The 13,415-nt window shown below is 47.6% G+C and overlaps 2 protein-coding genes across 3 annotated transcripts in view; one reads left to right on the forward strand and one right to left on the reverse strand.

Annotated features, from left to right (window-relative positions):
- Positions 1–4,802, forward strand: part of ITGB3BP (integrin subunit beta 3 binding protein) — a 43,271-nt gene extending 38,469 nt beyond the window's left edge. The window contains exon 10 of the mRNA XM_074265755.1: positions 1,528–4,802. The gene's annotated coding sequence lies outside the window, so the exon portion shown is untranslated. The remainder of the gene's footprint in view (positions 1–1,527) is intronic.
- A 404-nt stretch (positions 4,803–5,206) lies between these two features.
- ALG6 (ALG6 alpha-1,3-glucosyltransferase) overlaps positions 5,207–13,415 on the reverse strand; it is a 34,551-nt gene continuing 26,342 nt past the window's right edge. The window contains exons 10-16 of one of the 2 annotated variants that reach the window (XM_074265753.1): positions 12,368–12,453; positions 11,307–11,391; positions 9,760–9,830; positions 8,416–8,484; positions 8,105–8,303; positions 6,360–6,452; positions 5,207–5,986 (exon numbers count right to left, since the gene is read on the reverse strand). In XM_074265753.1, the coding sequence (XP_074121854.1) occupies positions 5,864–5,986; positions 6,360–6,452; positions 8,105–8,303; positions 8,416–8,484; positions 9,760–9,830; positions 11,307–11,391; positions 12,368–12,453 (726 nt within the window). In that variant the 3' untranslated portion in view covers positions 5,207–5,863. Of the gene's footprint in view, positions 6,453–8,104; positions 8,304–8,415; positions 8,485–9,759; positions 9,831–11,306; positions 11,392–12,367; positions 12,454–13,415 lie in introns of both variants that reach the window. The other variant, XM_074265754.1, reaches the window with a different exon arrangement.

The following is a 13,415-nucleotide window of genomic DNA, read 5'->3' on the forward strand; positions in this document are numbered from 1 at the left end:
CTCAGGGTCCTCCCAACTCCTCCAGATCATGTGACTAGTTCTCAAAGAGGGAGCTGACAAGGAGACTCCTTTTGTGGCCCCGTCCTGTTGATTTTGTTTGATTTTTTGAGAACTTGAAGAAGTGCTGCAAAGTCAAGACAGGAAGGAAAGAACACCATGTTCTCCACTCTTTTGGGCCAATCTTGGTCACCATAATTGTTGTTCCTCCTACTTCCCTTTAGCTCCCTATGCTCTCCTGGTTTTGCTCCTTTCAGTTACTTCCATCATCAAATATAAATTCCTGTATTTGGCCTTAGGGCCCTCCATAACCTGGCCTGTTCCTTGTTCCGGCCTCCTCACACCCACCTCTCCCTCCATGGACTCTGATCCCCGACAGTGCGCAACACTTACCTGGCACTAATACAGTGGCTTAATGGATGCCGGCTGACTGGCTTCTCTCTGCATTACTTTAGGGATCTCTCTCTGGGTTTCTCTGAATTGCTTGTACTCACCAATCTTGATGCCACAATTATGCTGGTTCCTTAAGCTGTGACCTTCCTGTAATCTGGCTTGTTTAGCTGTTCCTCGGTCAGTGGATCCCTACCTTTGTTTCCAATTTTTGCAACCATAAAAGGTGCTGTAATGAGTATATTTGGTGAATATGGACCCTTTTTTTCTGTCTTTGATCTCCCCTAGATGTTTGCCTTAGCGGCAGCATCTCTATTCATTAACATAATTTCAGAATGCTCTTTCCCATCTCTTTTTGTCCTTGATCGTTTCACATGCACTTCAGTCTTGTTTTGATTTGTGTTTCTCTCACCGGTAATCTGGACCAGTCTTTCAGAAAGTTAATAGTTTGTCATCTTTTGGAGAACAGTTTATCCTCCTTTGACCACATTCCATCATCGCCTTTGTTCAAGGTCGTCTTGAGTTGCAGGCTCTCTGGGTGCTGTGCACTTTAGTGCTGCGTCCCCAAAAAGCCCTCTGCCCAGCAGAACTCCTGGTGGGACACACAGTGACTTGGAAAAACTGGAGTGACCACACAGCCTCAGCTAATACATCTGCTGGAGTCTCCTTGCTTCCACTTAGGGGACTCATGGGGTTGGTGTTCTTAGTCGGGGACTCGGGGATTGAGACAGGCTTTCGCTTCAAGATCCATGTTTGTTCAGGCTTTTTTTCCCATCAGCATAAGGTGAAGAGGGCCAATCGTAAGAAAAACATTGACCATCCTAATTAAGCAAAAGTATTTTGTGATTGCATTCCCAAATCTTTGAGCTGACTCAAATATAAGCAAGCAAACAAACAAACAAAAAATACAAATAAATATAAGCAAAATATAAGTGAGGATCTGGCCAGAATTGAATTTTCCGAGGTATGAGAAAAATGTCGGGTTGCCAAAGCCATCTTTGAAGTACTCCTGCCGGCTTGTAAACGCTATTTTTAATATCTGGAAATGGCTGCTCCATCATTTCTTAGCTCAAGTGTGGTATGCATATGTTAATTTAGTGCCCAGCGTCTGATGACTTAATCATCTTTTATATCCCACAGGCATTAGGAAGAAATGCATTCAGTATGAACACCAAATTCGACATCTGTTTTACTTAAAGGGACAGAAGAAATGTTTGTAAACCAATCTGCCTAGCAAATACCAGTTGAGGATGGCTCACGGAACCAGGCAGGTGCACTTCGAGATAAAATTTCTTGCATCTAATTTAAACTTTACTACACACACCAGCAGATAATCTCAATGTAAATAATACATTTCTTCATGACTCTTTTATGAAAGCTTGTATGTAAGGGGATCCTGATTTATTATTCTGTAGCACAATTTTTTATACTAAGTGGAGTTTCCTTATATGGAGGTTTAATAAAACACATAATGGTCTACTTGGTGGAATTTTCCAGTTTTAGAGAACTAAGTGACTATCACAAATTAAATCTGATTTCTAGATTAATAAACAGATGATATCAAACTCATGTTTGTTTTTGAGGGGGACAGGGCCAGCGGGGATCACCAACTTTCCTGTTTAATGTATCAAAAGCCATCTTTTTTTTTTTTTTTTTTTAACTTAACCCATATGTTATTATCAGGAATTGCTGGTCAATCATGCTTTCTGTCTTTCTTAAATTTTTCTATGTGTATGTGAGTAAGGGAATGAGTATGGTTCCTACTGTGTGCCAAGCACTGTGCTGAGTGATTCACTATTATATTATTGAAATCTATAAAACACATAGAATGTATATACACACTTTTAAAGATCTCAAGAGTTTCAGTGGACTGCAAGCTCAGTATGAAGCAGCAATAATCTGTGACCACCACAAAACAAAATCTCAAACCAGAGTAATCTCGGACTGCACCACAGTGGTTTCCAGAACAAGGTTTCCCGCTCTGTCCTGATCAAAGCTCAGTCTAGCCTTTGTTTACCCTCCTGGACATGAGTGAACCGAAGGTGTTAAGATTCTTACAAGGTACTAAGACAGTGGAATTGATAATTATCTAATTTAGCATGATTCAGTATGATGGATCTGACCCTACAAGGAGAAGTTATGGGCCCGAACTTGAAACAAGGTACTGAGTGGAATTGAGGAGACAATGGTTAAATCTAGTTTAGCGTCGATTTAATCCTACAACAAATAATGGTTTCCTAGTGATGAAATGATTGGTGTGTACTCAGTGTAGAGCATATAAGCAAGAAGCTCTCAGAGCCAAAGGGGACTCTGGGAGATTGAGAAGCCAGGATTCAGTTGGGCAGAACTGAGGAAGACAGAGAAGTGATGGTAGGCTGTCCTGTAGAAAACAATGAAATCAAGATCTGGAAGGCCTACAGAAAAGCTAGCCCAGCCCCAAGGGAAGGAAAGAGAAAATAAAAGATTTGGACTTTAACTCCTGGCTGCATTTGAGGTGATTATTACACTGAATTGAAACTGCCTCCAGAAGCCCCCCAAGAAACCTGCTCCCAAAGAACATTATATACTAGAGAAGAACATTACAGAAGGGACTCGGGAAGGACCTTGAGTCCCTCACACAAGACTGTCGTAAGCTGTGGTCTTGGCTGAGGATGATTTGGGGTTGGGGGTGCAAGCCGTCACACAGCTTTGAGTCTCAAGGCTGGAATATTATTGATCACAGCTGGGATCCTAAGACTGAACTTTCAGGGCAAGGACTGTCTTCGTTGGATTCTAGGATTCTCCTTGAGCCTGACTGCTCTAGAATTGTTTGACAAAAGCATGTTGTATTTTAAAAAGGACAACTAGTCCACTAGGGACACAAATATAAGCAACTGAGGTCATCCCTACCCTCAGGAAGCTTATATTCTCATAGGGAAGCAGTGTATAAAGGGGGGAGTGGAAAGACTAGTCACAAAGGAGCCAAGTGCAAAAAGCTGGGGCCCCCAGCCCTACAGAAGACAAGTGAACATTCAAGGACCTGTTCTAGCGCCAAATGACTTTTCTCTAGATTTTAGGTAGTTTCCCAAATGTTAAGAAGACTGCCATAAAACATTAAACTGGCACAGCCTCGAGTGAAGTTTCTGCATCAAGACCAGCTTTGGTCTCTCAGGCCCCACACGCAAGGCGGCCTGCCTGCAACAGGAAACAAGGGGTTAAGTTACCTTGCTTCAAGCTATTGCATGTGCTCGCTGTCCAGGTGACCTTGTGGCATCCTGAGCCTTGGCTTCAGAGCAGCTGGGAGGCCAAGCTCCATTCCCCAGTCGGGCCCAGCGTGGATCGGGTGGCTCTCACTTTATCACCCCTGGAGGCCACATGAAGGGCAAAAACAAAAATATCCCCACACAAAACATAATGTTTTCATATGGCAAGAAGCACGTGGCCCTGGTCTCTCAGCGACTCTCAGAGAAACCGAGACAGACTCGAAGCCGTTGGAAGCCATTGTGCTCAGTCATCACCAAGGCGCCCGGCTCCGTCTCCCACCACCGCCCCTCAAGCAGGGCCTGCACAGCCCACTCCTGGCTTGTGGCTGTCACTTGGACAGAGCGAGCCATTGAGCTCTTCCCCATTACCTCAAAGGACTATGGCTTACATCTGTACCTGTAACTGACACATAGGTATCCCCCCCCCCACCCTCGTTATAAGCCCACAACCAACTTTACTGGGATGAAGATGACGGCAATCTGATGCCCCAGAGGGGAACCATCAGACGTCGGAGCAAACACTCATTTACTACCCTTTACGCCAAGGAACGAAATGGTGCAAATCTCCGCACTAGTAATTCCTTAGGAACTCTGATCCATCCTGTGGGACTGTATCAGAGTTTCCATTTTCTGACCCTCCTGTGGCGCAGAACCCCAATCAAGTCTTTCAGATGGGATTCAAGGTAAACATGCCTTGCATCCATTCCACAGAAACCACTTAAAAGAAGAAATTTCAGTATTCCGAGTTATCAAGCTTGCACCCGCTGGCAGCCTTTGTCTCCACATCCCTCTTGTACCTCACACGGTGCCTGATGCAAAGCTTGCAAACGGCTCATACGTGAGAATCAAACTGCTTTCAATTACCTGGACCTGAAATATCCAGAGTTAAGGGAAAACTGCTTTCAACTTGAATTATTCAGATCATTGCATCAATTTTTCACTTTTCAAAGGTAAAAACCTATGTTAATTATTCTAGACAAGTTAAAAAATTCATGAGAGACATGCGAAAACTTTCTGAGAGGTGTCTGCCTTTTTATTTACTCATTTAGCTAATAATGGAACTATTTTTCATTTTAGTAATGGAATTATTTTCCATTTCAATAATGGAAATGTTTATTTTTCTATCCAATTTATATGAAAGCCTTTACAAATAAAACTTGAAATTTCTTAAAACACTGATGGTCTTGTGGATCTTGTGCCAATCCCTCTCAGTATTAAATGCAAACGTGGTGCTGAAGCCATGGCTGGAAGGCTCTCCCCACCAGCCCCGCTGTTGACATGCAGGCCCGGTGATTACGGATAGCGACCATGGAAGGGGAACGGGGATCCTGCTGATGCGGCAAGGATTCAAGGCTGCTTGCTGTGCTGACTCGCCCTGTGAGTCTTTGTGTGTGCTTGCTCTGAGAAAGAAACACTGCAAGATTTCTGACTTGCCCACACACGCTTCCCACACGCACGCCGCTCTCAGCTGGCCATTCTCCAGAGCCACCCTTGAAAGTGCTATCAGGGGTGACCGGGAAGCTCTGTACCAACATATTTTTAAAAAATTAATTCTTGGTGATCTAGAAATGACATGATTTGCTTTATTTTATTTATTTATTTTTTTAAACAAAATCCAACAGGAAATTATGGCAGAGGTTAAGATGAGGAAAAGATAGCACATTCATACTGGGATTCCTTGGTAGGAATGGGCTTTGGCAAGTAGAGACTCATTCTCCCTTATTAAGGGGTCATGTTAACATGAAGTATGATACTGAGTAGCCTTGGCAGTCTTTGTTGGTCACATGACAAGAAGATCCAGAGCCTGAAATACCGTGGATGACCCCAGAAGGGGGAGAAACCAATGAAAAGAGACAGAACCATGAGGAATTCAAGTAAGGGAGCCTGCACTTAGGTACCCCTTTGACTTGGGAAAAACGAATTTCTAGTTGTATAAATGAGCATTCTAAAAGTCTTGCAGCCTTGTAAAAATAACTGTGGGCCCATTACACCTATGTCCAAATGAGACTGACTGAAGACCTGACAAACTTCAAACAACTTTCTCTTGTCTAATTTGTAAAAAATCCCCCAATGCCTGATTTTCCCAGATTATTTAAAAGCTTGATGAAACCAATTAAATTTGTAGAAAAGTTAGCACATGCTCTTTTGGGATAGCCACAACTCAAGCAAGTCTTTATCTGAATTTCGGTATCTCAAAGAGTGTCCTCTTGGAAAGAAGGTCACACGTTATCCCATCAAGCTCCAGGCCCTAGGTGACCACGCCAAGAGCACAGCAATTCAGGAGTCATCAGGAAGCTCGCCTTCCCCTTTCCCAGGATCAACGTTAGGAGATCCTCCCTTCCCCGGCCAAGGCATAACTAAGAAAACAGAAGCTCAGTGGCACTCTGGTCCCTCTGTGGGGGGACTTGGACCCAAGCCTGTGATTTCATTAGGGTAAGGAGCTGGTTGTGCCTGGGAGTGCAAGAGGAGTCGGGTCACTCGGCTGAAGGCAGTGGTGGACGTGGCTCCCTGTCTCTCCACCCATGGTCCCTAGTTTTGATTCTCCCTTTTGGATAGTCCAGTTAATTCAAGTTCAGCCACAGTCACATTTAAAAGGTTATCTGGCTCTGCTGCATTTGAGGGCAGCTAGTTCACTTTCTTCTGATTTTTTCCATTTCTGTGATCCCATAAAATTAGAACATTAAAGTAGATCAAGAAAAAGAGAAAGTGCAAGCAGGACAAGAGACACACCAGCACGGGGAAGAGGTCCGGCAGCCGGCGGGGGGGCTCCATGGTGATGCTCCCGAGGCTCAGCAGGCTCATTGTCGCCACGGAGACCACAAACTGCAACGAGAAGAAAAGGTCTGAGGAGAGGGGCCTGTGGGACAGACGGGGCAGCAACGGCCATAGGCCTCTGCTAGGAGTGACACAAGGTGGATCCAATCCAGGTTTCCTGGCTCGTGTCCTTCCCCCAATCCCCCGGCGAGTTTCCAGGCTGGCTGGGACATGATAGAGAGGCCATCCAATGTCCCCATGTCCAGGCTGGGCAGCAGTTAGAACGCTTGTTACCGATTCACAAATAGAAGTATCTGGACCTTCCCGCAGCCTGCTGCTGTGGGGAACATAGGCAAGAAATCCGGCCTGTGTGAGCATATGCGGTGAGGACCCCAAGGAAGGGAAGGGAGAGTGAGGGGGGCACAGACCCAGCCCCCCAAAACGAGCTGCCTTCCAGAATGCCCGAGGCAAGACTGCGCAGCCTCTTCTGAGGCCAAAAGAGTTTCTTCCTGGGGGGCACTCGGTCAGTGCCTTCAGATCATAGGTAGCAGTTACCACTTGGCGGGGCATCTGCTCTGAGAAGCATCACCTCAATAATCAGAATGCTGGGCTGAACCACCAGCTGCTCCCCTCTCCGCTAGCTAGCGGGTTTCAACCCTTTAGCAATAAATATCAGGTCAGACATGGAGAATGTTCAATAAGGGCCCCCAAAAAACCTACTTACAAGAGGAAGAGTCCCCAGAGCCCGAGCGCTCAGCCTTCTTGGGCTGCTCAGGGAGTTTCCCCAAACCACATGGCTCAAGATGAATCTGTCCTTTTGAGGGAAAGTGTGCACCAAGTGACCTTTTTCATTTGCTGGGAAGGCTCCAAGGGGCAGTGGAATGGACTCATGAGTTCTGGCTCTGCCCAGGGCCAGAGGTCAGTCCAATTATAAAGTGGGGATCACCACCTTTGCGCTACCTTCCTCTCAAGGCTGTGGTGAGGCGAGCAGAACTCTGCTTTTCCAGAACTTAGGGTTGTTTCAAGGTGCACGGTTATCGCGGCTCTTGACACATGATATGGTAAAACTGAGGGCAGGTCTGCGACCCTCCCTCACCCTGCACCAGGCCCTTAAAGCAGTGGGTGCTCAAAAGAGAACTGTCCAATGAACGACCCTTGGGAACAGGGGGAGAATGAAAGAAAAAACAAAATTCTGGGCTAGAAAAAATATTCTTCAAACTCTGCGGAGGAAAGCCTCTGAGGACATGGTCTTGTCTGCAATAGTCAGATGATTTAGGGCGATGCCGGGGTTTCTTATATTATGCAAACAATGCTCTCATTTTGAAAAGCTCCAGTCTGTAATAAGGAAATATGTAAAATGCATCGAACAAGTGGCTTATTCATGGAGCCAAAAGCTTCACACGCCTTCCCTTGGCTCCTGCTTTCCTCGATTCTCCATCAACGACCCAGAGGAAAACCACTTTCAATATTATGACCAGCTCCCAGGAGGCTTTCCCAACATGCTCAGCACCCAGAGACCCTCGGTAATGCTCCTGGTGGCTCTCAGGGCAGACGCAAAGCCACACCATTAGGCAGCTCAGTTTTTTCTTGACGCCCAAGCCTCCATCCTTGGGCAGGGGTGCACCTGGGGCCATGGGATACCTTGTAATGATCAGGAGAGGCTTGCTGCCTCTACAGAGAGACACGGGCAATGTGACAATCCTAGTAACCAAGCGACTTACCCACGTTTGTAGCATCTTAACAGGAATCTTGAAACCAGGAACGTGCCGCCGAACATACATGGAAAAAGCCTTTAACTGCAGTTCTTCTTCAGAGACATTTTCAAATATCGAAAAGGAAGCCAGACAAGCTATGGAGAACCCCAGCGTGGTCACAACAGAGGCCAGCACCAGCTGATCTTTCAGGAGAAGAGGAAGCATGCTGGGAAGGAAAAGCCAGGCCCAGGCCCGGGAGGTGAGCCTCAGGGAAGTAGAACAGGGATGAACGCCCCAAAGCCAAAGGTTTCATTTATTCACACAAAGGTCTGACTCACCTGAAAGTCGAGACGATCAAAAACCATGTGGACATAAGGGGAACTTCATTTAGAATTAAGCAGACAGGTCTAAAATGAGAAAGAAAAATATTTTAACGTACTGACTAAACAGAACTGCATTTCCGACTTTTGCTTTTAAGCCTGAACATCACAAGATTCCACCTCCCTGATTTGTTCTCACTAACCTGAGACACAGAACACTGCACATGAGCTAATGCGCTACACAGCTCCTTTTCTCCAATGGGGGAGACTCCGGCTCCCCATAAGCTGCCTGGGCTTCTGCTAGTGCTGAAGGCAGTTTTTCATTACCCAGAAAATATCTTCTAAGCACCCCTCCCTCCTGCTCATGGAAGGCACCTTTTAGAGAGACAGCTAAGCCCAGGAAGGCTACAACAGAGACTCCACAGACTTGGGACTGTGCTCAGGCCCCTCATGAGAAGAGGTGATGAACTTGTCATGTGGCCCCCAAGGATCCAAGGGTGATGAGCCTGTCATGTGCCCCCAGGGATTTAGGGCTTCCCCCAGACAATGCCAGGACAAGCCATGTCTGTATTTTCCCTTCATCTGGACCCTTTCTCTATTCCCCGGTAAGTCATCAAAGATGGCTCCTCATCTGGTATGGGAGTTTGCCTGTGCTGCCACTGGCAAGGAAGCCTAAGCAGGAAGGACTTTCTCGTGATTGCAGCTTTGAGGTGCTTTTCTGGCACTTCTCCATCGCCTCCCCGGGTTTAGACAAGCAGCCAACGGCATGCCAGGCCCCAACTGGTAGCTTGCCGATTTGCTACCCACTGTCTTGTGAGCCGGTCTGAACTGGGCCCACCAGGATAAATGTCCACATGAGCATGGAAGGGAGAAAGGAAACAGCTGGATTTTAAACTCAAACATCCGCTATTATTCCTTCTTTTACCCTCCCCAGTCAGCTGGATTTCAGCACTTCTGGCTTCCCTGTTCTGGAAACACTCAGACCGAGGTCACTTCCAAGGAAGAATAGGAGACACCAGTCACTCAGAGACTGGCAGTGCCCCCTCTGAAGCCGGCTGGGCATTCGGTGCCCAAAAGAGAGAAATCCGGGAAGGGAGGGGTAAAAGGAAGTCAGACACGGTACCCCTGGACTTCTCCGGCTTCCAATCTAGAACCTTATCAGCCATTAGAGGTTAATCAACCTTGCTCATTGTTCACTCCGTTCTTCAAAGTTTATCAAACACCAGTAGGCCGCATCTGGGGGACTCAAGCGCACTTGTCTGTCTTACTTACTGTACTTCCCAGGCATGCTAATGTGCAAATTATGGGATACATTTCCATCTATAAAGTATGGCTTTTGTTATGTTACAAGATTTTACTTACAAAGAGACCAAAAGGATGGATTTCTCATGTACTTGGAAGGAGAACAGGAAGAATGACAAAGCGCAGGCAACCTTTATGGGAAGAAAAAAAGGAAAATGGGACATAAAGTCAATATGTAGAAAATCGACATGGTAATTTAAGAGTGATTCCTTTGATAAGATATGCGTGATCTGATCTGAATAAAACTCACTGAGATCAATTCCGGCATTTGCACTAAACACTTAGAGGCAACATTATTATAAAGAAGAGACACAGAACTACTCACGATGCACTCATTCGTAAGAAGCAAAGCCTCTGAGATCTTGGAGAGAAACAATAGCACAAAAGCCTCCCCTTCAGGGTGGAGATGGCAAAATTTAGTATGGGTGAGTAATACGGTCACCATTAGCTGCAATCCCTCACATCTACTTTCTTTATAAACTGAGTAAGATGGTTAAGTTCATAATTTGGTTTTTCAAGTTTAAGAAAACAAATGGGTGCTGGGAGTCCCCCACGGAGACACTTAAAAACTGGATCACATGGACTCAAACTAGTGGATAAAGTTCCACTTCTAAATAATAAATGTCAGTGATTCTAGAGAACATTAGCGTGAAACAAGTTGGCAGTAAGAACATCAGAATGCTTGGGAAACACATCAACAGGGGCGGAATAAAGGAAAACACCCCATAAGTGAAAGGATGGAACGACCGCTGGGAAATCTGGGAAGCAGCGGGCGCCTCCTGAGGAGGGGGAAGGGGAAGACGGTGACCACAACACTTGGACAGTCTCAATTAGGACTGGGAACAGAAGCTCTTTAAGGGTTGGGGGGGAGCAGCTGAGCTAAGGGCCTCTAAGACCCTCAGTGGCTGCTAGGGGGCGCCACAGCACACAAAGCACCAGGCCTGGGTTTGACTTACACAGGAGGACCCGAGTTCAAATCCTGCCTCAGTCACTTCCCAGCTGTGAGCCTGGCCCCGTCACTTAACCTCAGCTGCCTCAGTTTCCTCAGCTGGAGGACGGCAAACCGCTCCGACATCTTTGCCAAGAACACCCCCCCCCCCCCCGTGTCCCAGGTCACGAAGAGTGGGACTAAAAATGACAGGAGAGGCCTAATGGGGCCCCGCCGTCTCCCCTACTCCCGGGACTCCTGCTTTCTAACCCGGCCTTGGCCAATATGCTGCTGTCCAAAGCCGGAATTCTGCTCCCCTGGTCACTCTCCATCCCTACATCTAATGCCCGTTCCAGACAACAGAATTATCGCGGGAACTTGGCAAACCCTTCCCGCCATTCCTGAAGCGCACACCCCTCCGCAGCTGTCACTCCCCAAACGGACCCTCACAAAGCCGAGCCCCGGAGGAAGGGCGCAGGAGGTTACAAGCAGCCAGGAGCTGTCCTGCACCACACAGCCGAGGCTGCAGTTCCCACCCAGCCCCACTAGGCTGCGCTGTTTGCACAAAATACACTCCCTTTCAGGAGAAAGGCTGTTCCCGCACGACCCCCACAGAGACCCCCAAGAGCCTCCTTACAGGAGGACGAGGCTGACCTCTGGGCCCGGAGAGCGGACTTACCAGGCTGTATCGGAAGCGCCTCAGACTGGGCTGAAGGGTCAGTTTGACACACGCAGGAAGTAGGCTCAGGAGGGTCAGGGCAAAGCTGTGGGTGAAAGGCCTGGTTGGCCAGGATCTCCACTGCCCACGATGGCGACCTACTCCTTCCCCCACCGAGGCCTGGGCCTTGGCCTGGCCCCTGCCCCCTGCCCCCCTCCCATCTTGACACTGCATTTACATATTTAGGTATCCCCGGGACCAAGCCCCCAGCAGTCCCTGTCTCTGGGCTGGTACTCCCACAATCCATCCCTCAGTTTTTATTGTAAACAGATTTTTCAACTCGGGAAGCAAATTTAAGTTTTGGCAGATGAGCAGATAAATTACGGACATCCTGATAACAACAAAGGTGACAGAGGCAGTTGGGAGGCAGGGGAAACACGCTGGGCCTCGGGGCAGGAAGGCCCTACACCAAACTGAGGCTCAGCTGCAAGACCCTGGACCTGTCACCAACCCTGCTTCCGGTTCCTTAACTGAAATGGAAACAGGAGCAGCTCCTACCTCGGAGCCGGGCCAGAGAATCCCCCGAGGTGATCATTATAAGGTGCGGTGCTACATCAGTGCCAGCTATTGGCTGCTATTATTGTCAGTCTCATTACCAGAGCCCAGCCCCCACGCCCACCCCGGCCCATCTCCCGACCTCCAAGGGGAGCCTAGACTAGACCCCCCCAAAGCAGAGAGTGGGGGGGAGGGGAAGTGCTCATTCCTGGGGGGGGCTCCCCTTTAGTGTTGGGGTGTCACCTTCTCCTGGGGCCAGGCACCAGGTAAGACACAGCCCAAGACACATCAATGGGCAATTCAGGTCTGTGCTCTCTCTCTCCTCCCCTCCCTCCTTCCTCCCTTCTTTCCCTCCCTCCCTTCCTTCTTTTTTTTTTTTTTTTAAAGGCAAACAGTCCACTTGAGCGCTCTCATCCAAAGGGCTGGCCCAGCCACAGCCAGGCGGGCCCTAGGTGAGCTGCACAATCCCTCGTCCGGCAACGAGGAGCCCGGGCCGCATGGGGACACTCAGCAGCGAGAACTCCTACCTGAGCAGCAGCTGAGTGTGAGAGGACAGAAGGCTCTTTATCTTCAGAAGGACATTGAGACTACACCAAAAGTTGGCTACTTTGTCCTTAAAAGAGAATCGTCATTTTAGATTTTGTTACATTAACAGATTGTTGTTAAGATACTGTTATTTTAGGGATCATTTCCAAAATTTGAGAAAGCCCACCTTTCCATATATTCTACCCTAAGGTACAGGGGAGCAGATAACGTCCAGCCTTTTGAGGTACAGTTTTTAATGAGAGTTTTTATGCCCAAAATAGCCAAGATTCCTTGCTTTGCCTCCCAAGGCTGTGGATGGCAGCAAAAAAATGTAAAACATAATCCTCTAAATCACTTTCTTTGGAAATGTTCAGAAAAGGCTGTTCCCCCACATGCTGTTATTTATTATTATTATTCCGTACCTGAATTGACTGAAAACAGCCTAACTTGCTGCCGGCAATGACAGAGTTAACCACCCATAAATCAGGAGGTTTAAGGACATTCGCAGTTGTGCTAGGATCACTTTCAAAATTCAATCTGTACCCCGGCTCTCCCGCGCCTGAAAGCCGCCCTCTCCACAGCTGCTTCAGTCACAGCTGTGAAGGCCGAGAGCGAGAGAGCAGCCGCCGCCCTCCCACCGTCCTGTGCGAGCAGCGAGGAGATGGTCTTCCTGCTGCCCGGGGATCAGGAGGACGGGGGCCTGGCACGCCGGCCAGCAAACACTTAAGATGCCAGAGAGAAATGTTCTGACCATCAGCACTTGTTACCATTTCTGAAATGGAAGCCGAGTCAGACGACGTGCGAGAGCCACACGATCCTGCCCGGACCCGGCTCTGCTGACAAGAGCTCGTCTGATTTATTTCAACGAACGGCCAAGGAAATAGATTTCTGCTCCCATAAAACTCATCTGAGCCAATTACAGGTAAAAATAACATAAACACGCATGCCTCCACATGAACTCCCACCTTCTTGGGTTCCTCATAAATCCTGGGCAGACAGAGCTAAAAATTAACTTAAAATAGGAGAGAGATTTTTATTTTTCTAAAAAGT

Source organism: Sminthopsis crassicaudata, chromosome 4 (assembly GCF_048593235.1).
Source record: "Sminthopsis crassicaudata isolate SCR6 chromosome 4, ASM4859323v1, whole genome shotgun sequence".
Lineage (NCBI taxonomy): Eukaryota > Metazoa > Chordata > Mammalia > Dasyuromorphia > Dasyuridae > Sminthopsis > Sminthopsis crassicaudata.